Source organism: Citrus clementina, unplaced genomic scaffold (assembly GCF_000493195.1).
Source record: "Citrus clementina cultivar Clemenules unplaced genomic scaffold, Citrus_clementina_v1.0 scaffold_9, whole genome shotgun sequence".
Lineage (NCBI taxonomy): Eukaryota > Viridiplantae > Streptophyta > Magnoliopsida > Sapindales > Rutaceae > Citrus > Citrus x clementina.
This window is the reverse complement of record NW_006261964.1, coordinates 4,508,319-4,535,825: the sequence shown is the minus strand read 5'-3', so window position 1 is coordinate 4,535,825 and position 27,507 is coordinate 4,508,319. Positions and strand designations below refer to the sequence as shown.

The following is a 27,507-nucleotide window of genomic DNA, read 5'->3' as shown; positions in this document are numbered from 1 at the left end:
TAGTAGTCGTTTGATGTTGGGAATATGAACCTCCTTTAATTATTTAATTAGTTGAATAATTTTTTTAATCAAATGAATTGAAAATTTATGCGAAAAAAAATATTAGAAAAAGTAAGGGAATTGTCATCACTTTCCAATTAATTTCAAAATTTTCTGAATTAAATGCAAAATAAATATACATAATTTTTGTTAGAATAATAAGTGTGTTGTGTAGTTTCAACTTTTTATTCTCCAAAAAAAATTTCTGTGTGTGTGTGTGTGCAATGTTAATTTTACATTAAATTTTTTAATAAATTCTGAAAAATTTTAGAATTTATTAAAAATTGTAACAATTCCCTTTTTTATAATTTTAAATTTTAAATTTTAATTAATTATGATTAAAAATTATAATTAACTAAATAATTTAAGGTATATATATTCTCAATATCAAACAACAATTTAAGGGTAAAACGGCAATATCAATAAAAAAATTTTGACACTCATGAGAATTTAAATATGTTTTAAAATATGAGAGGGGATTCAATTAGTTTAGTCAAACAACTGAGGAATTTCACTTTTTTTCACCCATAGTATTTATATTATCAAAGCATTTAGCTGCCACGTTATTAAGAGATTGACTCCTAAAATGGAAATTGAGGATGTTGTTAGAAAAGGAAAAAGGGGATTTAAGGAGTAGCAAATGACTGTTCTCGATTTGAGATGTATCTTAATAGAAAGAAAAATGACATTATAATTCATAAGAATTACTCAAGTATAATTATGTTTGGCATAACAGTCTCACCCCACTAATGATATATTACATATGTTATTATACAATTTGGGGTGTCAATAACAAAAATGTTGAAGACAGAAAATTAGAAAATTTTAATGAATATTAGGGTAATTCAATTGATGATGATGATGTATTGAAAAATTCATGATTTTTGAGGAATCAACCCCATGAAAATGCTATATACAAAACCCTGAAATAAATGATAAGATGACATATATCTTGGAATTGTTTGCAGGTGAAGAATAAATATGCAAGTAATGGTGTCAAATAATTTCAAAGTGGACGTCAAGGGTCCCCATAATTAAAACTTAGATTATATGCTGATTGGCGTATGGTATGTCCTCCGCAGCCATAAAGAGCAATTTTTAATACTACTACCAGACCAAAATCATGTTTTATGTATAGAATAATAATTTCAATCTCAACAATAGAGTCACAATTTAAGTTCCAAATGTCATATGTCATTTATTTATTGGATAGTGAACTTTATAATTGATGAAATTAATATTCTATAATTAATAGATAAAAACCGCATCAGTTAGGACTCAATTGTTAGGATTCCTAATGTTACTCTTATGTATGAGGTACTTCCTAGACCATGCATAAAAATTGTGATTTTTTTTTTTGGTGGATTTTAAATTTTTCATTGGACTTTAAGGCTAGATAAGTCCCCGTCATAATTTATAAAAGAGTGCTGATGTTTGTCTCGGGTCAAACCCTGAATATAAACAAAACGGTGTCGTTTTATTTTGTTTTGTTTTGTTTTTTTCTTTTTTGCTTGTCCATTTTCTTTTTTGCGTTGTTTTCTTTTTTTTTTCTTTTTCGTTTCTTCCATCCTCGATCGAGATCCACAGCAGAACGCTTCATCCTCTTCGTCTTAAGTTGAACTGAAGAAATTGATTAACAAAGAACGCACCCATTTAGTGAAGAACAAGACCAACAGTAGCTGAGTTTCGGCTGCGAAATTTGTCCTTGAAAGCTGAGTTTCGTCGAAACAAGACCAACAGCAGCTGCGAAGTTTCAGCAGAGCAAGATTAACATTGTGCCTGAAAGCTTGAATTTTCGAAGCTTGAATTTTTTTTTTCGGTACTATCTTCTTTGCAGCATTTTGTTTTTTGATTTTTTTTTTAATTTTTCCCTGCATTTTTACAACATTGTAACATTGTAACATTGTAACATTGAATTTATTTTTTCAGTTCTCATATTCTTGATTTGTCTCATTTCCGTTCTCATGTTTTGAGCAATAAGACCCCGAAAAGGAAGCCTAAAGATGGTTTGCATTCGGAGGAGTTGGTGGTTTCTCCGATGTCACCTGAATTATCGGAGGGGAAGAAGAGAAAAAGGAAGGACTATAGCAAAGAGAGGAGTGGTGATGTTGTGGTGACAAGGTCTAAGGTGAAAACGCAGAGTGGCAAAGTTGAGAATTTGAAGAAGAGGAGGGTTTATTATAAGAAAGTGGTGTATGATGAGGGTGAATTTGAGGTGGGAGATGATGTATATGTGAAGAGGAGAGAGGATGCAAGCTCGGATGAAGAGGATCCTGAGGTGGAGGAGTGTAGGATTTGTTTTAGAGCAGGGAGGAATGTTATGCTTGAGTGTGATGATTGCTTAGGTGGGTTTCATTTGAAGTGCTTGAAGCCGCCGTTGAAGGAGGTTCCTGAAGGTGAATTGGTTTGTGAATTTTGCGAGGCGAGGAAATTGGGGAAAAGATTGAGTTGCCTAAGCCTCCGGAGGGGAAGAAGAGGGTGAGGACAATGAGGGAGAAGCTCTTTTTGAGTGATTTGTGGGCTGCTAACATTCAAAGGTTTGGTCTCTTTTTAGAATTTCATTGTTGTGGTTGTTATGATTTGGTTTGATTGTGGATTTTTATTTTGCTGATGGATTGCAGTATGTGGAACGAGGTGGATGGGAATTATTGGTGTCGCGTGTGCTGATCTGTGATTCCTAAAGAGACTGCTACTGGAAGACAACCGCATAATTTTTCTTTGCGTTTTGGAGAAGCAAAAAAAAAAAAAAAACAAAAACAAACAAAACGACGCTGTTTTGTTTATATTCGGGATTTGACCCGGGGCAAACATCATTTTCCTTTATAAAATGACCTGAAAAAATTGTCATTCCTCCTATTATATCCTCAAATGCTACATACAATTTTAAAAGGTCAAAACCGACTCCTTAGTGAAGAATGATGAGCATCCGTACAATTTGCAGTTGTTTATTAGTTTTTGCCCGGTGACGGGGAATAATTACTCAGGCCCAATTACTTCTCCAAATCCATTAAAGTAGCTGGACTAAGATTGGGCTTGACTCGCTTAGTTAGCTAAGATCGTATAGACTGATAAGGTCATAAGGCGCAAGATGGGCCCCATAATCAGTGATGATGATCCAACTTGGGAGGTAACAAGATCCTAAAAAGGATAATTATTAACGGTGCATGATATGCAGACGTGGCCGGACTAGCATCGAACAGTGGAAATCCTGACATCTGCTAATCGTACGCTGGTGTCAATCAATGACATGAAAGCCTGACAACCACAAATCAACCAACTAACAAACAAACAAACAAACAATCAACCAATCAGTCTATCAAAATCAAAAATGAATCCATCGTACAACCTCCCGTGTGGGTTTCATTACATGGGGCCCATGATGATTTCATCAAACGCATAATGCTCACCACACGTGTATCTGTTTGTACTCGATGCCTCCTCCCTTGTGTTTCCTTCCTGTTCACGCGGCCTGTAACTTTTTTCTCTCCTTTTTTTTATTTTTTTAATATTTTCAGAACATAAAACATTTTTGTAATTTTCTTTAAAATGATGATTTTATGTGTGTATATAGTATTTTTTTAGTGCGGACATTCTCATTTTTTTTATACAGAAATATCTTTAAATTATGTAGTTTAATAAAGCTAAGATTTTAACTCTCTTAAACTACAAAACTTTATAGATCATTCAGAAATAAGTCTATTAAACCTCATGGTTTAAAAATATGTCCACATTAAAAAAAAGTAGGCATTCGTACCTTTTTTTAAAGTAAGAAAAAATGATAATACTAAATTCTTTTTTCAAAATCGCACGAAGCGCAATTCTATTTCCTAGTAATGATATAATTAAATAGTTTGTGTCGTAACGGAGCTAAAAACATTTTTAGACGCAAAACTCATTTTAAGTACAATAATATTACGTTTACATAGTTGTGAAACTTACTTGTGTATCATCAAATCATTAATTACCATTTGCATAACACAAATTAATTTTATTATTAACTATCAACATATACGATGACCGCATGCCAATTGATCCCTATCCTCGTATATAACAGGTTTTTAGGCTTCTTCCTCTTATATTATCCTAGAGATTTTTAGATGCAAAAATGGTTTGCGTTTTGCTAAACCACATAAAAAAAGTTATTTAAAAGAAATTAACACATGCCCTAAACATCTTGATTATGTTTGCAAGTGGAATAAGCAAATTGTGGCACTGCCAACTCCTCTTCATGCTGCTATGACCAGGCGAATCCGGCAAAGGTATGAGACACACCATGCAAAAGTTTCAAAGAATTAATATGAATACATTGTCTCCTAGAAGTTTCAACAAAAATAAGTTTGGTTCCCAGGGATGATTATAGTTCCAACATTCAAATAAATGCCCGAAAGTGATCATTACCTTCGCCAATCGCACTCAATTTTCCTTCTATTCTACAACAAATTAATAAAGTGGGTGGGGTGGGACGAGCATGTCTTGAAAACGCACAATGTTTGGTATTAATTTGGTCCATTAAGCAAATTAAAATTGAAAGATACTGAAATTAATACAATGCAGAGCCGTGGAGAAGGAGAGCAATATAATGTTTGGTATTAATTTCAATTTTGCTGCACAATATAATGCAGCCAAAAATTGTGGACCCTTTTGCCAAATAAAAGTGGTTCAAAATTCTCGCAAATGCCAGAGTTGCAGAAATCAATGCCCACGGATTCAATGCAAAAGAAAAAGACACTTTTTATTTTTATTTATTTTTAGTTGGTTTGGTTTCTTAGTGTATTTGGCTTGTTAGGAGTAGGACCACGATACCCTAAAGCTAGCTAAGTTGTGTTTCGTCACTTTACCCTCCCAGCTAGGCTTGTAATAAGAAACCCTAAAAATGGAGGAACTTGATCCATATATTTATATATCTCTTCCTCCGTCCTCTTGAAGCTTTCAACTTAGCTTGGTTTTTCTCAGACAAGCTTTGCTCTTACACTGACCCTCATGCTTGCTGTGTCGGCATATATATATTTTAATCTCTTAATGCTTGGTATTTTACTCTCATATATTTCAGACATGATCAGCTGATCACTGAAAAGGTATCTGCACCGACTTGGTAACACAAGGAATCTAACTTTGATAAGCTGTACAAGGCCCTCAGTGTTTCTGTTGTTGAAAACAAGAGCATATAGTCATGATCTATCAAAGTTGTAAAACTACATATTAAAATCAAACTTTTCTTCATGTTCCTGGTTCCATATTATCCGCTCAATTAATGATACGTTATAATTAACAAGAGCATTTGCTCCAATGCCACATTATTATAAAGTATTTGTTTCACTTCTCTAATTCTCTGTCACATGTCTCACAATGAAAAATTTTTGACGGAAAAGTCATGTCTGTAATAAAGTGTAATGAAAAATTGTGATAATATAACTGTGCATGGAACTGATACATAGGAGATTGCCTAGAAACTTGATGGATTCTTCGCAGAATTTTCCCTTTAAACAGGATCCAACAAAATAACTTGAAAGCGCGGAGAATATTATGGCAGACTTGGTCAAGAAGTAAAACTAAAGCAAAGCACAGAATTAATTGGAGAAGCAAACCTTCATCAATCACGACCACACGTCTCTTGTTCTGGAACCAAACATGAAATTAATCAGAATCTTTGTGCACCACAAATGCCAAACATGTCCATTTCACAAGCGAGCTGCTGAGTCAAAATTAAGCTTTGCCGAGCTGTCAATCAATGCCAACTATACATTCAATTCAACTCCAGTGAATGGTCATATCCCATATCGTGATCGTGATTCATATATATCCATTCTTGTGGATCAAAAAAATCCAAAAGAGACCTAAATAAATGATCCAATTCATTGGTTTTGTTATGCATCACTGTCTTACATTGAACAAACGTCAAAGTAAAGGATATACGCTTTGCATGTACCATCAATATTGCAAAGCATGCTAGCCTGTCATAGAGCACGAAGTTCAGCTAACGTTGAAGATTTTAATTTCACGATTTCATCGATGTTGCTATCGTGATATTGCCAGAGCTATTATGACAAAAACAAATAATGTGAACATGATACACGATCAGCCAAACGACGAAACAGATCAAGCAGTGTTCGTACCATATACTTGTTTGATTCGTTTGATTCGTTGAAGTTAAATTAGCTTAAGTTCTAGATTTGATAAGATAAAATTATTGCTGAACGAGTAGCACTAGATTCTGTGCCATGCATGTTATTGGTTGTGCATGCGGGTTCTTTGAAGTTTCAAAGTTTATTTTATTTCTTTTCTAAGAACCTTTTTTTGGTTGGCAATAAGAAGCCATTATTGATCAATATTGTCCACTGTTGCTAGGCTGTCAATACGCCTATCAAGAACCACTGCATTCCCTCTCTAGAAGGTTGTAGCAACCATGGGTGACTTTAAGTATAGGCGAACAAAATGGTCACCTAAGCCCCCAAATTTTAAAAAGACCTTATTTTTTGAATATTAGTAATAATTCTCTAGTTAATAAAGATTTTTTTAAAAAAAAAATTATGTGTGGTAAAAAAGCCTATTAGACATCTCTCTAATTAATAATTATTCTATAATTAATAATTATTTTTATATGTAAAAACCTATAATTTGTTATCTTATTGTTAAAGAGATATAATTAATAATATTGTCTAACCATTAATTTATTCATTATTAGTTTTTCCAATAAAAATAAGTAAATTTTTTTACCTTTACAACTTCTTAAAAAAGCTCAATTATTTAACATTAGAATCTTTGACTTTTGAGTATTCCTTTTAATTTCTATTAAAAATCTTATAATCTAGAAAATCATAGATGAAAAATTTATTGTTCTCTTCTCTACAATGAAGATTATTACATGCATTAGTTCATTCAAAAAAGATAAAAAAATTAGTTACTTGAAATACAAAATCCATATCCATTATCTAACCATTAATTCATGATCTCAACTTTCTATGTGCTACCATTCTAAATATTCTATTTGCAAATAATATTGTTCTCATTTATTCGCTTGTTTATTTTTGTATAATTTCTAATGGTAAATTTTAGATTTTTTTTAAAAAATTTTTTATAATCTTCTTGATTATTTGTTGAAATTCAAGAACTAAGCTGAAATGAATTTTCAGCTCTTTTTTATTTTATTGAGTATTGGAATTGTTAAATAAAAAGAGACCTCATAAAAAATAAAAAAAAATTCGCCTAAGGCCCCTAATACTCTAAAGCCGGCCCTAGTAGCAAGGCATACCTACCATTTATCTCACAGTAGAAAAAGCAAATTTAAGTTGGTTTTCTTTCAGCAAATGATGCACATCTGCAAATTAAGTAACGACAACTGTATTAGTCTATCACCCAATTAACTAACCGCAGATTATCCTATTTGAACTTCATGCAAAAATCTTTCACTCTAACGACAAATTAGTTTGCTTATTCGTGCATAACACATTCATTTAGTTAGGAGAACTCGAGATTTATAAATATTCATTATACTCATGTTTCCTAGTCATCAATAATAATAAATGTCGGTTATGACCATCCAAGCAATTTTTTTTTTCCCCTTCTAAGATTTACTATACACTCACTCTGAAAGAATGAATTACAATTGAGACAATGCTATTCATATGTAGTATGAGCTATATTGCCTATTAAATTATATATATATCCATATTTACAAGTCTAATTAATTTCTAGCATGATATAAGAACACGAGTATAGAGTAGTAAAATCATGAATTCAAAATTTATCATAATATATAAAGAATTTTCACAACTTTTTTGACTTTGTCCCGTCCTTCTTTAGTTCTGATTTCACGGTATAGTAGTACAAATTGTTAATGGTATGAAAGTTTACCAACCCACATCAAACAAAACACAGCGGTATAAATCATCCGCTAACGCTTTGAATAATTCAATTCAAACAATGAAAATTCTTTTAAATAAAAACGAAAAGCACGTGTTAAATGTTAATGATTCAATTAGCTGAAACAGGGAAAAAGAGAAGGAAAAAAAAAAAGAGTTTACTCGAGAGAGAAAGTTCACAGATATTATTTAGTTAGCGGAAAAATACAAATACCAAAACATAACTAGATGATCAATAATTAATTATTGACCAACTTTTCATTGCGCACGAGTGCTCGAGCTAGGTAGAAAATGGACCCCAAATGTTGATAATGTAATTTGTATGCATGCTATGAGCCAATTGATTTTGCCCCAAATTAGCATCCTATGCAAAATTTTTCAGACCAACGGACAAGGTGGGACTCCAACCTGTGGCAAAAGAAAATTGCTCCATGTTTTCTCATTTTCTTTAGATCTAAATATTTCATGTTCAATATATGTTCAAAATTTTAAATTGAGATATTTTACTAATAATTTAGAACCTAATTACTCCTTTAACTTTGGTGAAACTTATCACCAATGTTTTTTTTTTTTTTTTTTTCTGTTTGGATAGTATTTAGTGTAATGAATGAAAGAACATATATAAATACTAAATAAGAGAATAATCCTAAATAAACTGAATTGTTTAGTATTTGTTAGTGTATTTTCTATCGGAATAGCTCTGGCCTGTCTCTTGAATTCTAATTTCCAGCCACCTTGGCGTTTGTGCGTTTGGTGGCTGAACTGTTCGTCTATCATCCATCGCTTGCAGTGTCATTTTTGCAAATCTTAGTCGTCTTATTATTTCAAATTATGTATGGTGGGATCAACGAGAGCCCTCTATTAGAAAGAGTTTGCTGGATGACTCGTTGAGGATGCCTCAATATCGGTTCGCATAGTGACTGATTTGCATTTCTATTTTTGAAATATACTCTCATAAATTAAACCTTTTGTTAATTTTCACAATGACTATTCAGTCCTCCTTATTTATCTAGGAAAAATAAAAATCTAACCCTCCACTTGATTGCTTACTTTCACTTTCAGCAAAGAAAGTGGGGATTATACTCATTTTCTCCTTTTTCTAAATTAGGTATTCGAATCTCGAAGTAACAGACACAGAATTTGCATCTGGTCGGTATATTTATAATAAGGTGAAAATTAAATTAATGAATGTAAATTTGTAACCTTTAGAGATAAGTTACGCCTTGTTCGTATTTGTCAAATGATTGTTTACAAATCTAGAGTCGTATATAAGTATGGCATAATAATGAATTTGGTCAAACCATTATAACAATAAACATCAAAGATTAAATTACATGAATCGGGCTTAGATTTTCCAATAAGTCGATTAATCAAAACAAACTAACAAAGTCAAATTAATCAATTAATTATAATCTATACTTATCACAAAGTTCATAACCAACAGATGAACGCAACCAATTTATTTATTTTTTGTTTGAGGACATAAATAGAAAATTACTTATACCAACAACTAATTAATAGCAATAAAAATTCATGTCAGGTTTATAATTTAGAATAAAAGTCATGGGCTGACCATACATACATGACATGCCACACGTCATGTACCCCACAAAGTAATATGACCTAAATTATTATTTTCTGTCCCACATGGCCATGCTATGCCCATGCCCAACAACACCCAAAGTGGACCCCAATCACATGGGACTGCTCCCTCGTTTAAAAAGTAGAAATCAACGCTCCTGATTTCACTCCCCAAATAAATCTTGACCGTTCCCCACCGTCCCCCCAAAGTATTCCATATGGGCGGCTGAGCATTGTCCCACCTTTGTCCCCCCAAAACCACGACAATTTGCCTCAAAGTTGCTGCCGTTGCTACCGACAAGCTTAGCTTGCCCTTTGTCCTTAATTCATGCACTTGACATTTTGAGTTTTGCTTTGCTTTTCTCCTTAAAAAAGTCTTTATAAAAATACCCCCGCTGCTTTTGCTTTCTCATTTGCATTCTTCTCTTGTATTGTGTGTTGGTGTCAAACAACTCAAAGAGAAAATTGGTTTTTCTTGCAAGAAACCACAAGAAAAATGGAAACTAGCGTTCCCTATGAGAATGATCTCAATCTTAAAGCAACCGAGCTAAGATTGGGATTGCCGGGCTCGGACGAAAATGAACAACAAACAAGAAACAACAAGCGTTCGTTGCCGGACACCCCCGACGATCTCGACACCAAGGACAAATCCGATGAAGCTGCCTCCGTTGCCAAGTAAGTTATATTAATTAATATCACATAATTGAAGCCTGCATCTTACCCTAGATATCTATATGTTATGTTCCGTATGAAACGGGTATTAATTTTTATTTGATGTATGTATGCGACATGTATGTAGGGCACAAGTAGTGGGGTGGCCACCAATTAGATCATACAGGAAAAATAGCTTACAGCAGAAGAAAAATGAGGGTGAGTGTGCTGGGATTTACGTGAAAGTGAGCATGGATGGGGCGCCATATCTAAGGAAGATTGATCTCAAGCTTTACAATGGGTACCCTGAGCTTCTAAAGGCTTTAGAGAACATGTTCAAGTTCACCGTCGGTGTGTACTCCGAAAGGGAAGGCTACAAAGGATCTGAATATGAACCTACTTATGAAGACAAAGATGGCGACTGGATGCTTGTGGGAGACGTCCCATGGGAGTAAGTTCTTTAATTTTCTCTTTCTCGTGAAATATCTTGGGTGCTTATATATTTATATACATCATCTTGTCCTAAACTCACATGATTCATTGTTGTTTGTGCTGTTGCTACAGGATGTTTATGTCGTCATGCAAGAGATTGAGAATCATGAAAGGATCAGAAGCAAGAGGACTCACAGCAAATTAATATATTAATTAACAGATGATAATAGAGAATGACGAAAAGATAAAAGATTTGTGATCTCATGGGGAGCGTGCAAATCTTTTCTTTGATCAGCTGCTTGGGTTCTCGGAAGAAGATCAAAATTTTCAGATCTGGGTTCATGATCTTGTTTTCTCCCTCGATATGGGTATCGGGGAGTTAATTACTAGACGGCATGCAAAATTAAACAGGCAAAAATTAAGCATATAGAGAAGTTGAAGTTTTTTTCTGTTGACTCAAGTTTGGCATCAAGATGTAATTTGATGCATGGTTCTGAGCATCTATTGCCATTGTGTTGTTCCAAGCCCTTCTAATTGAAACTACATACCAGGAACTTAATGTTGCTGCTTCATCAAATGCAACTGTTAAAAAAAAAATGTATTGTCCAAAGTTTTGGTTTTGTATTAGAAATACAAATATATAGAGTTATGTTAAGGAGGGGAAAAAAAAGTGTGTGCCTGTGACTTTGTAATTTTTTTTTTTTTCTCTCTTCCTATGACAAATCGTTATGGGAGGAAAGAGTATTTGATTATTTGTTTTTGTCCATTAATGGTTTTATTTTTATATTGTAAAGAAAAATGAAAATCATAATCCAAGCCTGTATAGATGGATTATCTTTCCCCAAGAAAAATGCTTAATTACCGGAAAATAATATAATCATTTTTTTTATACAGCTGCATTTGTCCAATGCTTAAAGATTACGAAGGAGACAATCTTTATGTAATTGGGTGTAATTTACTTTCTGAGAATTCAAGAATATTGATTGACAATTTACCAACTTTTAGTTGTTAGATGCATCTTATGAAAATGTAATTTCTTATAATATAAATTTAGGAAAAGAGTCAAAATAATTATCAGACAATTTTAAACTGAATTTTCAATATCTCAATTTCTTGAAATAAAAATTATTTCGATTATTAGGAAAAATTATCTTTTAAACAAATGAAACTCTGGAGAATCAACAAGTAGAAAGGCGACCAAAAACATTGCATTCAAAACTCCACAATTGAAAAATCAAACTACAGAGGAGAATTGAGAAAGCTGAAAATCATCTAGTACTTTTTATTTTACCATGTGTGTTTCTAGAAGGGACCTTTCTATATAATATTGCCCAAAAAGTGCATCAACGTGTGTTTTGTTAAAGAAGTAAAAAATAAATAAATGAATGAATAAAGTTTGGAAGTCGACTTAGAGCTGGCAAAACAGGTCGGCGGGTCGTGTTCGTGTCGTCTCAGATTCGTCTCGTGTCAAATTTATGTTAATCCAAATACGACCCATTTAATAATCGTATCAATATATTTGGACCAAAACCCAACATGAAAAATAAACGGGTCATCCAATAACATGTTTAATATTTATATATCTAACAAATGTTATACACACACATTCATACACACACACCCCAAAATATTACACATTTACACTATCAAAATTTTTAATTATATATGTGTAAATAACATTATATATCAATATCATAAAATATATATGTGTATCAATATTTTATACACTTACACTATTAAAATTCTAAATTTATGTAAAATTTTATAAATAAAACATTGTATATATATCTAACCTTCCAAAGAAAAAAAAAAGAGAATCATGTATGATATTTGAGTTTTAATTACAAGAATATAGAAATTAATTTAAAAAAGAAAATATAATTGTATTATTAGTCAGGTAAATAGGTTAAGAATTTTAATCCTAACCCGACACGGGCAAAAATAGCGTCAACCCAAACCCAACCCATTTAATAATCATGTCAAATTTGACGACTCGTACTCATTTATTCGTGTCGTGTTCGTGTCAGATAATCAGGTTGTGTCAAATTTTGGAGCTCTAGAAGTCATGTTGGAAATATGTAAAACCAGAAAATGCTTTATGGTTAGCGTATCGTGTTCATGTCGGGTAATCAGGTTGTGTCAAATTTTGCGAGCTCTAGAAGTCATGTTGGAAATATGTAAAAGCAAAAAATGCTTTATGATTAGCTTTTACCACAAGTGAACATGCAATTAAACAGCCGTATAAAGTTTGTAAATCTGTTTGTCACTCATCTGGCCATTTCTAGACCTGTTATATGGTCAATAATTTCTGCAATTGGAAACATAAAACTTTATACCTTAACTATATAATGTTTTCCGCTCCAAGTTTTTACTTGTAGATATATAGTCTCGTATACATTATATCAATACCCCTACAGTATATTAGCTATAATCTCAACTTGTCAATGTCTGCAAATTGCAGAATGAGTAGATAGCATTAGCCAATAATATCTGTCTTAGTTAGTAGTTAGCCACAACTAAATCTTGACATCATTCCGACATCTAAATAAACTCAGAGTCACTAGATTTAAGTCTTGGAATCATGCCAGATATTGTTTCTGGTTAAGATATAGACAGAAAGATGAAAAGAATCAAAGAAAGATGATGCTGATATTTAAAGATTTTGAAAAAATAAACAAAACAAAGGATCTTTAAAAGACAGGGATGACTTACTGAAACAGTTTGGCAACAAGAATATGTCGCCTCGAAAAACTGACCCCGCACCCAACTTGTTATGTTTTAACAACTAAAATTCAATGAACTTTAGTGCTTTAAATCACATGAATACTGGCACCTGTAATCCTTTTTGAGAACCGAAAGAAGATTAAAAGAATTAATAAGATACATTATACAAAAAAATAATCTATAGTTTTATGGTGAAGCTTCATATTGTAAGCAGAAAACATGTACAAAATAGGCAGTAGCGGTCAGATACATTTGCTTCATGGCGTGGGGCTCCATCTAAGCACCCCTTTTTTGCTAAAGGAATATTAGGCGAATCAAATGTTTACAAAGTCCCAAAAATTTTCTCATTGCTCGATAAGATTTCCTAATCAATGTATTATTAATCTAATGATCAAATACCCCTAAGTTGGTAACATGTAAAGCCAGGATATATTCTAAACATTGCTTAAGAGAGGCTAATAGTTCTAGAAACATGATTTTTCTATTGTGTTTAGTTCATTAATGGGCGCGGGGAGCCAAACATGAAAGTGGTTATAGTTACTCGGTGAGGCACAGCTTTAGCAGCCATGATAGCATCAGGACAGAATTTCAATGGTTCATTTCATATATGGAATATTTTAGATGTGTAATTCAAAGTGCTCTAGAACTTAAGTTTGAAGCACGAGTTACCATCCACATTAAATAAAATATTTAGAGAGAAGTTGGACAATCTCATAAGCAGATGGCAAGCACCTAATAAAGGTAAATTAAATATTTATTATGCCTAAATTAATTTTTTTTTACCATTAAAGGAAAGCCACCCGAATAACTATGGTCTACTTGTTTCTTGCTTTGTCACATTAAGTGAATCTAATGCAACTTAATAAATTCCTGCAGGGCTTCGAGAATTGCTTTTTTATTTAATCTCAACGGTGTCAACTGTGGTTGCGTTTGGGATTGAGGTGTTGTACCTTTTAAACTATAATTGCTGTGAAAAAAAACTGTAATTATAAAATAAAAGTTAGTAATATATAGTAAACATAAATTTTAAATAATAATTTTGATAAAATTATTAAACTTATAATAGATTTTCTATTATATAAGTGAAAAATCATATAAACATAACTTCAAAGCTACAGTAGCTAGTGTTTACCAAATACTTTAGTGTTGTAATTTTTAAGCTACAGCTGCCCAACCTCAATCTCAAACGCACTTATCTCCATGCAATATCTCACATTAGGAGCCATATAGCACCAGCATCACCTTAGCAGGAAATTATTTCCTATGTCTAATCAACGCTGCCAAAACGTGAGTAAAAAGATAAAAAAAAAAATCGCAAATAAGGTCTTATGAGGCATGTATGTCGTTGAATATCGTATTGGAATGGATCAATTTCAAGGATTTGAAAGAACAGGTCTCGTCGAGAAGAGCTGTAGGAAACAGTGATTCGTTTTGCCTCTTTGGCGCCAAAAAGGACAAAAATGTTAACGGTCGGTTCTATTTTTACTAATATTTGAATGCGAGTGGGCTTATGGGCTGGGCCCAACTGATGTGAGCTTAATGGGCTTAGCCTTGTTCTGTTTACTTCTATAAAGGATAGTCCATTTGCGAGCTTTGACCAAATAACAGAGAAGAAACTTATTTTTTTGAAAAATTACTATTAATTTTTTTGAAAAAAAATACAAGGTAAATGTTGACTTTTAAACGTAAGGCCTTTGAGGAGTAAATAGATGATTGAAGAACAAATAAAATATTATCAATTCTATCATGCAATTCTGTGGAAAAAACAATTTGAAATAAATGACAGAAATGAAAAAGAGGAGGCAACACTAAAATTATTCCTCCTTTATTTGTTTACCACTAGAGAATTTCAGTCTTCATCCAGAATCATACAGAAAACAGAAAAGCATCATCACCCAATTGAACTATCTTCACATTTTGAATTCAAAAAATGAAAAGAAAAAAAAAATTGGAGTTCTAATCAATTTTGCAGACCTACCATTATCAGATGTCACCTTCTGCTTACCGTATCAATGACAGTATACCAAAAATCAACTGTAGCCTTTACCAAGGATCTAGGTTTCAATCAGAATGTACCAAAAAAAAAAAAATTCTGCTAAAAATATACTAACTTACACAAGCCCAGACGGTAACTGTATGGCAGCGTCTCCAACCAGATGGTATCATAACCAGCAATCGAAATATCGTATAGACCTGTTTGTTCTTCCAATTTATACTTCCGACCCTCATATTCAATGCCTCACTATATCAACAATTGCCGAATTGCTACATATGATCACTAACACGTGTTGTTGGAGTATTGAGCATGGATCAGTTCCTGGCTTTGCATAGACTGGACTAGATACTGTCGGACCCTATCCATATTTGTCAGTGATGGTCATCAATCTTCATTCAGCTGAAGATACCAGGACACAAACCACTGCGTCCTGGTGCTTTTAAGGTTGCATCCAGCCAAATTACCTAAGTTTTGAAGCGTTTATCTATGCCACGCAGGCCTTTTCATATTTTAGGTGGATCACTTTCTGGCCTGCCCGGACTCACTTCTTGGGCATTTTTGTGATCGCTGTTGGGTTTAGATTGTATTAAATGAGCCCCTTGGTCAGACACAACCACCACAGAATGACTCTGGACCACCGTTGGTTGACTTGGTTCTTTTTGGGTTGGTGACACATCCTCTGGAGCTGTATCTACTAGTGGAAGATATGTTATGCCATATTTTTGTCCATGAGTTAGTCCTGGACAAAGCCCCTGCAGAATATTGAAGAGAATTTTAGTCAACAAAGAAAAAAAAATTTATGGATCAATACAATCGGACAAGTGGCCATATAGAGGACTGAACGACATTCTGATCTCATTACTTCTATTTATTTGTTTAGGTGAATTCATAGATGACTTAACTTCCATAGCTAAAACAAAAATGAAAACTGACCTTAATCAACCCTGGTACAGAAGTCGACTCGAGGAAAGAGTCAGATGGAAATCCGGTGTGAACCCAACTTCCATAGAATTTACTTCCATTTGTTTCTTGAGGATCAGCTGAGACACCTGATGTCTCAGATCCCTGTTTAGAATCACCGTCTTTGCAGTAAGCCCCAAAATAAGAACAATGCTCCCTTTTAAGAGAAATTTGTGGAGTTGCAGGCAGCAGGTGGCCTTCTGTGCTAAAAATGTACCTGTAAATAGAGAAGATTTGAGGCAAATGGTAAAAGTGAGAAAAGATAGATCTAATTTTTATTTTTTTTTTTGAACTGAGATAGATCTAAATTTTGAAGACCAGCTCAAAGTCTTACTTGTAGGGCCCATTTTCAACAAGGTTATCTGGACCAACGGCCAGGTCAAAAAGAAGCCAGAGATATTTCACCTGGTAATTTAGACAGGCCATCAATAAAATGCAATAAAAGGGAAAAAAGATAAAAGAATGTTAACACATGAAGGACCTTAAGCTGTATGCTAAGACCATGTGTTCTAACTATCATTAAGCAGGGCATTATAAAACTTTTCAGCATCCAGCCATAATCATCGAAGCAGAAGGGAAGAGCAACCAATCAAAGGAATTCTATATCTGACATCTTTAGGTTAAACTGGTAATCCAATCTATGGTTAGCAAATCATTATCATTCTTCACAGTGACCATAATTTCCATGAATCGCATTTCCCACCATAGGAAATGAAACACCTTGGGTGAATGTTTATATATTTATTTTGACAAGGATGATCCTCTAAACAAAGCCGAGTAAAAAGTGGAAAAAAAAAAAGGAGTAATGAGACATCCCAAAGTTTATCCTAAAATTTCATCCTAAATTATGTGGCATGTGATGTATCATTCATGAAGTGGTTGACAAGTTTTCATAAGATCCAAGTGAATTAATTACATTGTCACACCATCCACTTGATGAATGCTAAATCATTTGAGATAAAATTTTGGGATGTCCAGCACTACTCTCAAGAGAAACTCAGGTAAAATTGGTCCTCACAGTTTCTGCCAGGAAAAAGCTCTCCATGTGATCTTCCTTCTTGTGAAATTCCACATCCGATATATGACAATATCCACAAGGGCATCTTGTTCCATATTGTAAGCTAGCAACCATGTCCCTTCCAGCATCAAGATATCTACAAAGAAAAGTTTGACACATGAGTTTAATTTCCAAGACAGAAAGTAGAGATACAACAATCTTACATTAAAAAAATAAAATAAAATGGAAGGGTTTTGAATAAGGCAGACACCTGAAAGACCTTTTAGACTAATAACATTTTTTACATAATAACAGCTAATATTCCTTTTCTCATATTCTTCTCATTCATTATTACATCCCACAAATATCTATCTCCGCTGGTCACTTTACAGATTTTTTCCAAGAAACGAGACCAATGTAGAGTATAGATTTGGTAAGGAACCAAGCAACACATCTCTCATCATAGTAATCATAGTAAGCTCAGAATCAACTTCCATGAAGAACAATTTTTTAATGTCAATAAGAATTTATGTCTTCATGTCCTAGTAGGGTTTCCAAATAAAGCTGATAATAGAGAGGCTAAACAAGAGAGTTTAACGTCTTCTTTGATATTTAAACTGGGAACTTTACCGTTATAGGCATCACCTAATCAATAAGAAATACATGAATATCCATAGAACCAACATTGTTTAACTGACATGTGAGAAAGCCACCAGAAATTAAGATGAAATCTGACTGACCGTGGATCTCTGGTAGCTTTGTAGAGCAAATATGTGCTCTCTATTAACTCTGGACGCAGTGGATAACTTTTCTGTCCTTGCTGTAAATCATAAGAAAAGGGTTACAACCACAACCACTTGCAATACAATACTATCAGACTCGTTGACCAAGTGAAGACCTCTTACACATCCAAGAAGGTACTGTCAGGCTATCTGCTCATTTTGTGGAATAGAATATAGGCCCATTTAAATGGACCAGAGCCAAGAATACTGAACTATAGCATGCTTCTTTCAAAAATTCCCAATTGTAAAAGAAGAATGAAAGTTCCAAATAACGTTAATTCGTTACCTGAATGGTAAGTGTAGCAAGATTAAAACCCTCTGGAGTGAAACCATATCTTTTCCACACACTGAAAAAGGCAGCGTGTGTTCGAACAGCAGGATCAATGTCCCCAGCTAAAACCTTCAAATACAGTTTAATTAGTCCCTCCCAAACTCCAACCAAGAAAATTCGAAAAAGATACTCAGTAATTCAGCTATTTTGTAATTAAGAAGTAGATCAAAAAGACCTGAAGCCCTGGCCAGAATGCCTGCAAACTGTTAAACAACAGCCAGACAATAGCAGCAGAATCCATATTCACTTCAACATACCTACAAACAGGTTTTTAATCATTATCTGATATTTGACACACTTAAAAATACACAAACAAAACCAACCCTTCCCCCATACACCATAATTAAAAAAGAATAATATTAAAAAAATTCTCAAAGAAAGACATGCAATAAAACTTGTAGTATATGCACATATTGACACATAACAGCCACAAATGTTTACCAAGGATCATTGAAAAGATAATGCATGGCAGCCTGATAGGATTCTTGAAAAATGTACAAATATTCTTCATCGCCAAATAATAGGTATGCCTGAAACAGTAGCATAAAATAACGAGATAATGGTTTAGATATAGTTAGAACAATAACAAAAAATTGGATGCAATCACTACTTGACTGGGTAACATAAATAACAATTGGACGCAATCACTACTTGATTGGGTAACATAAAGTATACTTGGACTTCCATGAATGTGAAGTAAGCTATTCCTAGGCTCCCAACCACAATTATAACAGTAATAACAACAAAAGCTCCAAATATCTAACTTAAATGGTGGGAATAGCTTTTCTCACGACAGTGTAAAGGCAATAGCTATAAGTAGCTAGAATTAAAATTGAACTAACGACTGCAGTAGCTTTTTACATGTCTTCAAGCATTATCATATTGTGATCACTCAGGTTCCAGTTCATTTTACTTGCCTTCAGAAGATACTCATAGAAGGAGTCAATACTAGTTCCAATTCCAGCATCCTGCAAAGCAACAAGGAGACAAGATGATGACCTGGAGTGTAAACTCAGTCTTTCAAAGAGCTTAGAATTCATTGGGTAATAACAATGGCAACCAGCTTCTAGAAAAAAAAGAGGGAGAGGGATGGGCGAAAAGAGAAAATCTTCATTGGATAAAGAGATATCTTATCTATCATTATGCCAGCAGAAAATCATGAATCATGTACTTGAATGCAATGTAATTTCTTTATCAACACATTTTCCTAAATTAAAAGGGAAATTTTATGCCCCCTACCATAGCTCGGCTGGCCATGGATGCACTTTGCACCAGCAGTCACCCAAGTTTGAGTAAGAAGAAGGCAATGTTGATATTTAATAGGTGAGGTTTCAGTGGTTGGGGTTTGTCATCCCCACTTGTACCTTTCTCTTCTTTTTTTTTTTTAATTGGGGGGTTGGGGATTGTGGGGGGGGGGGAGGGGATTACATGAAGAAATCATGGAAAATATGAATAACAATGCTGCAGGACAAGTACACCATCACGTTAAAGGAAATGTTACCTTCTGTGTCCATTCACCTGTAAACACATTAATGTGAGCGCCAACTAGATTAAGTTTTGAACGGCGTGCCCAAATTCCCAGCACTGCTTTCTTTGTAACTTGTTCAAAAACTGCAGTTCATATATATAGACATGTATAAACGTAACTATTCAGAGAATTAGAGTGAAACTTCACCAATCCTGTTAATTGAACAATTAAAGGAAGAAGAGAGGAAGAACAGCAGATACGGTGTTAGACAAAAACATATTTTAGGTATCCAGTGTCTCTTCAAATTTGAGAGAGATCCAAGGACAAAGAAGGCGATGGCACAATTATAATTTTCATAAAGAAACATAACCCACGAGTGACAATCCAAGTAACCAAGAAATAATAGTATTTAAAATGGTCGCCCTATTGAACTTTTGAGTTATAATTACAATTAAAACAATAGGAAGTTTAGGTTTCTTGTTTAGTTCTTCACTTTTTGTCTGTAAATATGTCATGCACCACTTGGAAAAAAAAAAAAAAAAAAAGGAAGCCAGCATGGGTCATTAATTTTGCGCCACCAAGCTGCATGCTACAGCATTTCAGCTGCTTGCTTCACCACTTCTCCACACGCCGACTTCACTTCTTGCTTGCCACATGCACGTTCCACTTACTTGCTTGAGGCGGTGTTAATGTTTACATATAAATTTTGACAGCTGCCTAATTTTATCAATAGGATCACTGAGAGCTAATAAGAAAGGAAATCAAGAGAAAAGAAAAGTAAGGAAGAAGCCGAGAGTAGGGAAGAGAGAAATTGAAAGGAAAAGTTACTGAAAAATAGAATTGGATAGTTCTATTAAAATCAAGTAAATCAGTGGGTAATAGATTTATAAAGTTTGAGCAATTATGTTACAGTTTACATGATACGTATAAGTTTTTATATCAGTCCTAATAGTTAATTTTTTAATCTTGTATTTTAGGAGAAATCCAAAAATCCAGAGACCCACAACAGCCCCAATGAACTCCGAAGTGAAACAAGATCAGTGAGTGGATATTATTATTACTATTATGTATTCCATAAAGCATTTATATTTGATAATACGATTTAATATCATGTTATGATTACATGTACGCATATTATATGTTTGATTAAGTCATGAGATGTGATTGCCAATCACCATATATATATATATATACCTTTCCCCGTAAACTCTGGGCATGCGTACTGAGAGTTAGGTTACTCTACCCGTGCGAGATATTTTAATTACGCCGAATATTGAGAGGGTTTTCCCCCTCTCTACTCGTGCGATGATATTCCCAACGAGTATTGAGAGTTATCTCCACTGGGTACTATTTGGTGCAGTTTGTGATGTATGTATGCATGAATTCCATGTCTGTTGATGTATGATATTCAGTGTGTAGTTATGTCACATGATTATATATAAGCACTAGTACACATACTTTATTATTATTATTATTTATATATATATATATATATATATATAATTACATTCACTCACTGAGCCGCGAACTCACTTTTTCCTATTTACCCACTTTCTCATAAGTTTGTACAAGATTTCGTGCAAACCAATTTCTAGTTAGTTGAGGTTGGGCCACAAGATGCATTGTTGCATGTCTTGCATTTTGAGCTTATGTTTCTTATATTTTCTACATATATATATTTGTAATGCAAGTATGAATAATGAGACATGAATTGTGCAACTTTTGAATATATATATATTTTCGAAGGACACACAAAGGTTATTATGTGTTTACAGTAAAGGCCATATCATATAAATACATATATCCATGAATTAAGTTTGTGCCACGAGTTTTAGTTACTAGTCCGCATGATTCGCCTCTGATCCGACATATAGGTCGGGGCGGGTCGTGTCAAAATAATTCAGTACACCTGTTCAATTGTATTTCTGTTGCATTATGTGCGGAAATGATAATTGTTTTGTTGAACATCAAAGACCCTAAATTGATTTTTGAGGCTACCTAAAGAAACACCCTGCAGCTCTAGCTCCTGATTGGTTTCTTAAAATCCAATCAAAATTGAAACACATAAGTGCCAAATAGAAATGTGGGCAACACTTACTAGGATCATTTGTCAAACGACTGAGCACTCCAAATTCCAAGGTCAGTGTTCCACCACCAGCGGTTGACGTTATCTAAACAGATCAAAACTGGAATTTCAAATTTTGTCCTAGATTACAGAGGAGTAAAGAGTTATCATTACTAGATGTTAATTTATAAATGCATTTCATCTTTTTGTTCAGACATCTACATCTCCACTCATTAAGAAACTATGTGCAGAACCATGCAGATTGAAAATAAACACTATTGCGTATGGGAAAACAGCATATGAACTATTACAAAAGTGAATAGTAGCAATGTACAAGTCAAAGATAGAATAAAATGTGCATTTAAAGGAAGGAGAATAGAGAAGCTTTGCCTTGCTTTCATGTTCATCAACTCCGTGCAAAAGGTTGACAGATCCAAATGGAATTCCTGCATACATCGCTTAAAACAGTTAAAAAAAAAAGTATGATGTCCTTGAATGCTAGTTATCAAACTATCTACATATCAGACAAAGAGAGAACGATTGATTGCAATGCAGAGATCAAAGCTAACAAATGCCTTAGTGTATCTACAGCGACAAAATGCCTTGCATAATGATAAACATCTTAACAACTGAAATTAGAAAGAAAATTTCAGTGTATCAAGTGTAGCCAATATCCAACCTTCTCAATTCATGCCTACTTCAATTACAGATGTATTAGCATCTAGTTCTGCATAATGAAAATTATCCACACCGCAAGATGCAAAAAGACATAAATTGCAGGTAGAATGCAAGAGATGCAGAAAAATACAGTGAGCAAAAACTTGCATATCATATCAAATATATCATGAAAGAATGATCCAGTAGTGACACCTGTTGGAGTGTCAAATGCAGGTAACAACCTCCGGGCTAGATCCTCAGCTAAGTTAAGTAGCTGATTGTCATAAGAAGGAATTTTCATGCCCTGCAATCAAAAGATGTAAGAAACTAAACCAGTGAAACCTTAGAAGGTTCTACACAGCCAAAAACTCCTAATCATTCTAAAATGCCATGCAGATATGAAACATTTTCATAGATTTCTCCAGATTGCGCAACAGGTAAAAGTTCACGAGGCATAAGAAATTGCAGTGTGCTTTAACAAATCAATAATTTCTTCAACAGATATAAAGCAAGGCCCAGATACTATTTAAGATCATTATAGCATTCAAACACAACTACAGAAAATGAGATAAATGCCTTTACTTTCTCAAATATCTATGTGAATCCTATAGATAATGAGAAGACACCTGAATTACCCTACATTGCCAAAGAAAACTTTCTACTACTTATAAGATCATGCAATTTGACTTCAATCAATTCTTCACGGTAACCTCGACCATTCATCAACGAATATTGTGCTTGCATTGATAATTGATAACACATTAAAATTAATGCATACTAACAGACCAAAAGTTTTTCTATCCACACACCACCAAGATTTGATGTCATACATAGCCAAGAAGAAAATCTTAATGAAGAAGAAAAAGAAAGAAAAGGATATTCCATAGCAATTGTACCGTAGCATAATCACTTGCAATAAGATGTGCAGAAAGTAAACCTCCAAGGACCCGGATGGTAGTCTCAAACACGGATACTGTTTTATTCTGCATAACATAATAAACAGAGAAGTTTAGATTGATAAGTTTGTTTAGAGATTGATGTAATACCAAATCCATTTTCAGTTTATTGAGGGACCAACTCTATACTGAGAAAAAGCTCAGATTAAATGTTAATAACTCAATAAAGCAAAACCCAGGTTTCAACAAGATGAAAGACAGAGAAACTACCCAACATCACAAAGAAACAGAATAGGTACTTTGAGTTTGAATATAATTTTGTGACTGCAGCATCATTGTATATGGAAAATTCAACAGCGGCATCCTTAAGGAATTTGTAATGTGGGAATTAATGATAATTCTCTTTAGCAATTTAACATTCAACATTTATCGGCAACCGAAAATACTTCTATCTGCAACCAAACAGGCTGCTAACACGTGAATAATTTTTAGAAGCATAAGAGTTCTGAATATCATCAGTGATGATAATGTATTATTTGAGAGCATAAATGATATACCTTCTTATCGTACAATAAACTATAAAGTCATACAGATAGCTAAAAAGAAGATCAATCTTGTATTAAAGGGCTATATCGTTCCAAAGGTGTCTTGAAGTAAAAATTGTGGTCCTAACCATTTTATACATAAGAGTTTGTCTGTTCAAGCCAATGATGCTGAATGAATTATTGAAACCAATAGAAGTAACCCCACAAGCATTAAACACCAGTTTTCAAAAGAGCATTACTCACTATATCAAACTGAAGATTTTTACCAATCCATTCAACAGAGGTAGTGAAGCGTTCCCGGTCACCAAGTAAAGCCAATGTGTCCAATGAGTCAACCTGTGACGAAGGCAACAAACACTTCATGGCAAGAACTTAGGTAGATAAATGTGTAAGTAAAATTTTGGAAAATGAAAGGACTCTCTCACCAGAGTTAAGGCATAACCACCAAGCGAATCTTCTCCTTCACACGATAAAGGTCTCAATTCATCAAGTGGAAAAGCATGCTCCATATATCCATCAAAGGCATGATAGAACATTTCACGCACCTAACGCATTAAAATGAAAAGTAAATAGACTTTAGAAAATGACATAATCTCAAATGAGGCAGTGTATGTACTTTAGAAAATGACATAATCTCAAATGAGCCAATATATCACTCAGAATCATCTAAATGCGAACTATGTAAAAGCTGTCAAATACTTAAGAACAGAAACTCATTACCAATTGAACAAGATCTTTGACGGTAAAATGTGAAGACCCAACAAAGCAAAAGGACAACTTTAGTTAAAAGTCAAGCTTGAACACTACCTTCCATTCAAACAAGTAAAAATTGGTGTAAAATAATAATAATAATAATAATAATAATAATAAAATATATTTATAAAAATAAATAAAGGACCCCATATTGAAACAAAGACACCATCAATCAGCTTTTAAGCGCTAATCTATTTGGTCAAGGTCATGAAGTACTGTAAAAACCAAATAAAATCAAAATTCAAGATTATTTCTTCCAAGAGTTTTCAGCATTGAATCCGGTGGCAGATAGAAGAAGTAATATGATCAAAATTCAACTTAATATCCAATGGAAGATTCAAGCAGTAATACTATCACCACCAAAAAGAGCGTAAAAGGATTAGCATCACCACTTGGATCATATCCAATGGCAGAAACAAGCAGTAATATATGATAAAAATTCAACTTAATAAATCTTCAAAAACTAAAAAAGAATCATGGGGTTCTTTTTTTTCCTTCACTGTTATTGCCATTACCTCATCTCTGAGTTGTCTAGCTTCTTCGGCGGTGACGCCATCTGCGAGACTTCTGCATATGAAAAAGTTTCCGGAAAGTAATATTGAAACCAAAAACAACAACCCAAATGATTGTTTTGAAGTTCCCATAGATCTTTGCTAATTGTTATGGCAAGACCAAGAAAAGCATTTGCTTGCTTTTTGAAGCTCCGTTCTGTTCTGTCTTTACTCTGCTTTCGTTTCGGTTGTTTCTACCGTACCCACCTGGGCTTTCGTCGGGCTTTAACTTTTTAGGCTATATCATTGAATGAAAATTTACCGCGGGTATTAATTACAGGATTAATCAGCCACTAAGGACGACAATCCCTATTCCCTAATTTCCTTCCCCCCCCCCCCCCCCCCCAAAAAAAAACTCATCCCAGACTTGTCTTCTCTTTAGTATTTTGGAAACAGGGACAAATTTCAGATTTTAAATTATTTAATTTGCCTAAAAATACTTAAAAATAAATTAGTTATTTGTTTGTTTTAAGTACGTAACATGTTGAATATAATTTACATGTTAAAATATGTGTGTTTTAAATGTTGAGTAATATTAAAGATCTCAACAATTGAGTTCCAATTAATCATTCATCTAGAATAATAATTTTATAACTTAAAATTTACATGAATGACACATATACATGTGATTCACATGTATGTTCTTCAAACTTTAGGAGCTGCATAATTTGATCAAAATTATTTCATTACATAATTAATTGTTCACATTATAATTAAGTGTGCACATTATTATTAAATTACTTGTTTTGCAAGCATTGATTTCAATTTGAAGAAAGGGAAGTGAGGTGTTGATACTGAAATCTAGTCGTCCTTTGCCCGATCAGATTGGCTCACCAACGATTGTACTGACAACGATGAGAATGCTACACTCCACAAACTTCTGCAATTACACAAACTCCTGAGACTCAAATCTCCCTTCTTCCTCCTTCAAGACATGCGTTCACAGAAACAAATCAGAGGCGCCTGTGATTTTTCCGACGAAAACCTTCCGATGCTTAAGTTAGTATGCGAGGTTTTCGAAAAAATTGTGTAATTTAAGTTCGTGCACATTCACAACAATGTTCTCAAAGAAAAGTGTATTAAGGCTTCTATAAAGTTAAACTCTTATGTCAATTTAGCAAAAATTTCCCTCTGTCTTTTTGTATATCCCTTTCTTAATCGATTTTCCCAGCTTTTATAGGCAATCACCGCACGTTCATAGAGCATTTCCCATGTCCATTATACTCGAGCGATCAAGGGCCCTAACGGGGTCCAATTATCAAACGTGGGGCGTCGTGTTCTCCCCAACAGTTTGGGGCGTGACGAAATTGTCGCATTGTTGCGAAATTATGTCTGCTTTCTGAACGACAAGCTTATGATCGGTACAAGTTACTGGTCGGTATGCGTTTCTGGTCGGTGCGTGTTTCATAAAGAATACGCCACCAGAAATCTGCTCATACCATTTAGCCGAGGAGATTCGTTCTCGACTAGGAATGGGGACATGTTCAATTGGTGCTTTTTTAATTCCCAAACATCAGGAGTTCAAAAATCAAAATCATCATCAATCACTCTCTCTCTCTTTCTCACACATCCCAAAAATCACCAGCTTCAGTGCTTCACTCTTACAGCAGCAACACCACCCTTACAAAACAGTCATTTCAATGGTAGATTATGGAATGATGATACAATTATACAAACAAACAACCCAATAATACTTATATTCCTACTCCTACTGTGACAAAGGATAAGGACTATGAATTCATTTAGTAAGTAATATTATTCGCTGTTTTTAGTCGTAGTGCTATCTGAATATTGTAAAGCTGTATTCTCCTCAACTCTCTCGACTCAACCATGTCCACGTCTTCTCAAGAGAAGTATTTTGCTATCAACAAACTTGCAGCGTGAAAGTGAAACGGTGAAACAAAGTGTTAGTGGTTGGGATCATGGCCAATAATAAACCAGAAAGAATAATTACTGTTACCCCTCAAATGAATCGAACGAAGTCACTGTCGAGCGTTGAATGTTGATCGTGATGCTGCTGGGATCCGGCTTTGGCTATGGCATTGCCGGTGATAAGAGCGGGAGCACACTAGTCGGACCTAATCATCCTGCTTTTGGATCTTTCCCCGGTTTTCCTAAGCAAGGGCCTTTGCGTGGGCATGCTCGTGTCCGTTTTGATCCCATCGGCTCTCCTGGCGTTCCTGGATTTGAACCTCATGGATTCATCAGAAACCCACCAAG

General features: G+C 34.1%; 2 protein-coding genes across 2 annotated transcripts; one reads left to right on the top strand and one right to left on the bottom strand.

Moving 5' to 3' along the window:
* Nucleotides 1-9,870: 9,870 nt before the first annotated feature.
* Nucleotides 9,871-11,193, top strand: LOC18032009 (auxin-induced protein 22D). Its single transcript, XM_006420029.2, has 3 exons — nucleotides 9,871-10,154; nucleotides 10,279-10,581; nucleotides 10,695-11,193. The coding sequence occupies exons 1-3, from the start codon at nucleotides 9,976-9,978 to the stop codon at nucleotides 10,765-10,767; spliced, it is 555 nt and encodes a 184-aa protein (XP_006420092.1). The 5' UTR covers nucleotides 9,871-9,975; the 3' UTR covers nucleotides 10,768-11,193.
* Nucleotides 11,194-15,110: 3,917 nt separating this feature from the next.
* On the bottom strand, nucleotides 15,111-25,606 carry LOC18031958 (alpha-mannosidase I MNS4). Its single transcript, XM_006420027.2, has 17 exons — nucleotides 25,252-25,606; nucleotides 24,409-24,528; nucleotides 24,227-24,319; nucleotides 23,439-23,525; nucleotides 22,756-22,846; nucleotides 22,276-22,331; nucleotides 21,919-21,991; nucleotides 19,854-19,963; nucleotides 19,270-19,320; nucleotides 18,794-18,882; nucleotides 18,528-18,609; nucleotides 18,308-18,421; nucleotides 17,980-18,059; nucleotides 17,261-17,396; nucleotides 16,577-16,647; nucleotides 16,216-16,459; nucleotides 15,111-16,034 (listed from the first exon to the last, which is right to left on the bottom strand). Exons 1-17 carry the CDS (start codon nucleotides 25,378-25,380, stop codon nucleotides 15,786-15,788), a joined length of 1,875 nt encoding a protein of 624 aa, XP_006420090.1. The 5' UTR covers nucleotides 25,381-25,606; the 3' UTR covers nucleotides 15,111-15,785.
* Nucleotides 25,607-27,507: the final 1,901 nt, after the last annotated feature.

Excerpts from the sequence above, each read along its gene's own strand:
- LOC18032009 (XM_006420029.2), top strand. The coding sequence starts at position 9,976 with ATGGAAACTAGCGTTCCCTATGAGAATGATCTCAATCTTAAAGCAACC. Across the intron at positions 10,155-10,278 it reads GAAGCTGCCTCCGTTGCCAA|GGCACAAGTAGTGGGGTGGC; the intron begins GTAAGTTATATT and ends ACATGTATGTAG. Across the intron at positions 10,582-10,694 it reads GTGGGAGACGTCCCATGGGA|GATGTTTATGTCGTCATGCA; the intron begins GTAAGTTCTTTA and ends CTGTTGCTACAG.
- LOC18031958 (XM_006420027.2), bottom strand. The coding sequence starts at position 25,380 with ATGGGAACTTCAAAACAATCATTTGGGTTGTTGTTTTTGGTTTCAATA. Across the intron at positions 19,964-21,918 it reads TCGTTTGACAAATGATCCTA|TTTTTGAACAAGTTACAAAG; the intron begins GTAAGTGTTGCC and ends TATGAACTGCAG. Across the intron at positions 18,060-18,307 it reads TTGCTACACTTACCATTCAG|CAAGGACAGAAAAGTTATCC; the intron begins GTAACGAATTAA and ends TATGATTTACAG.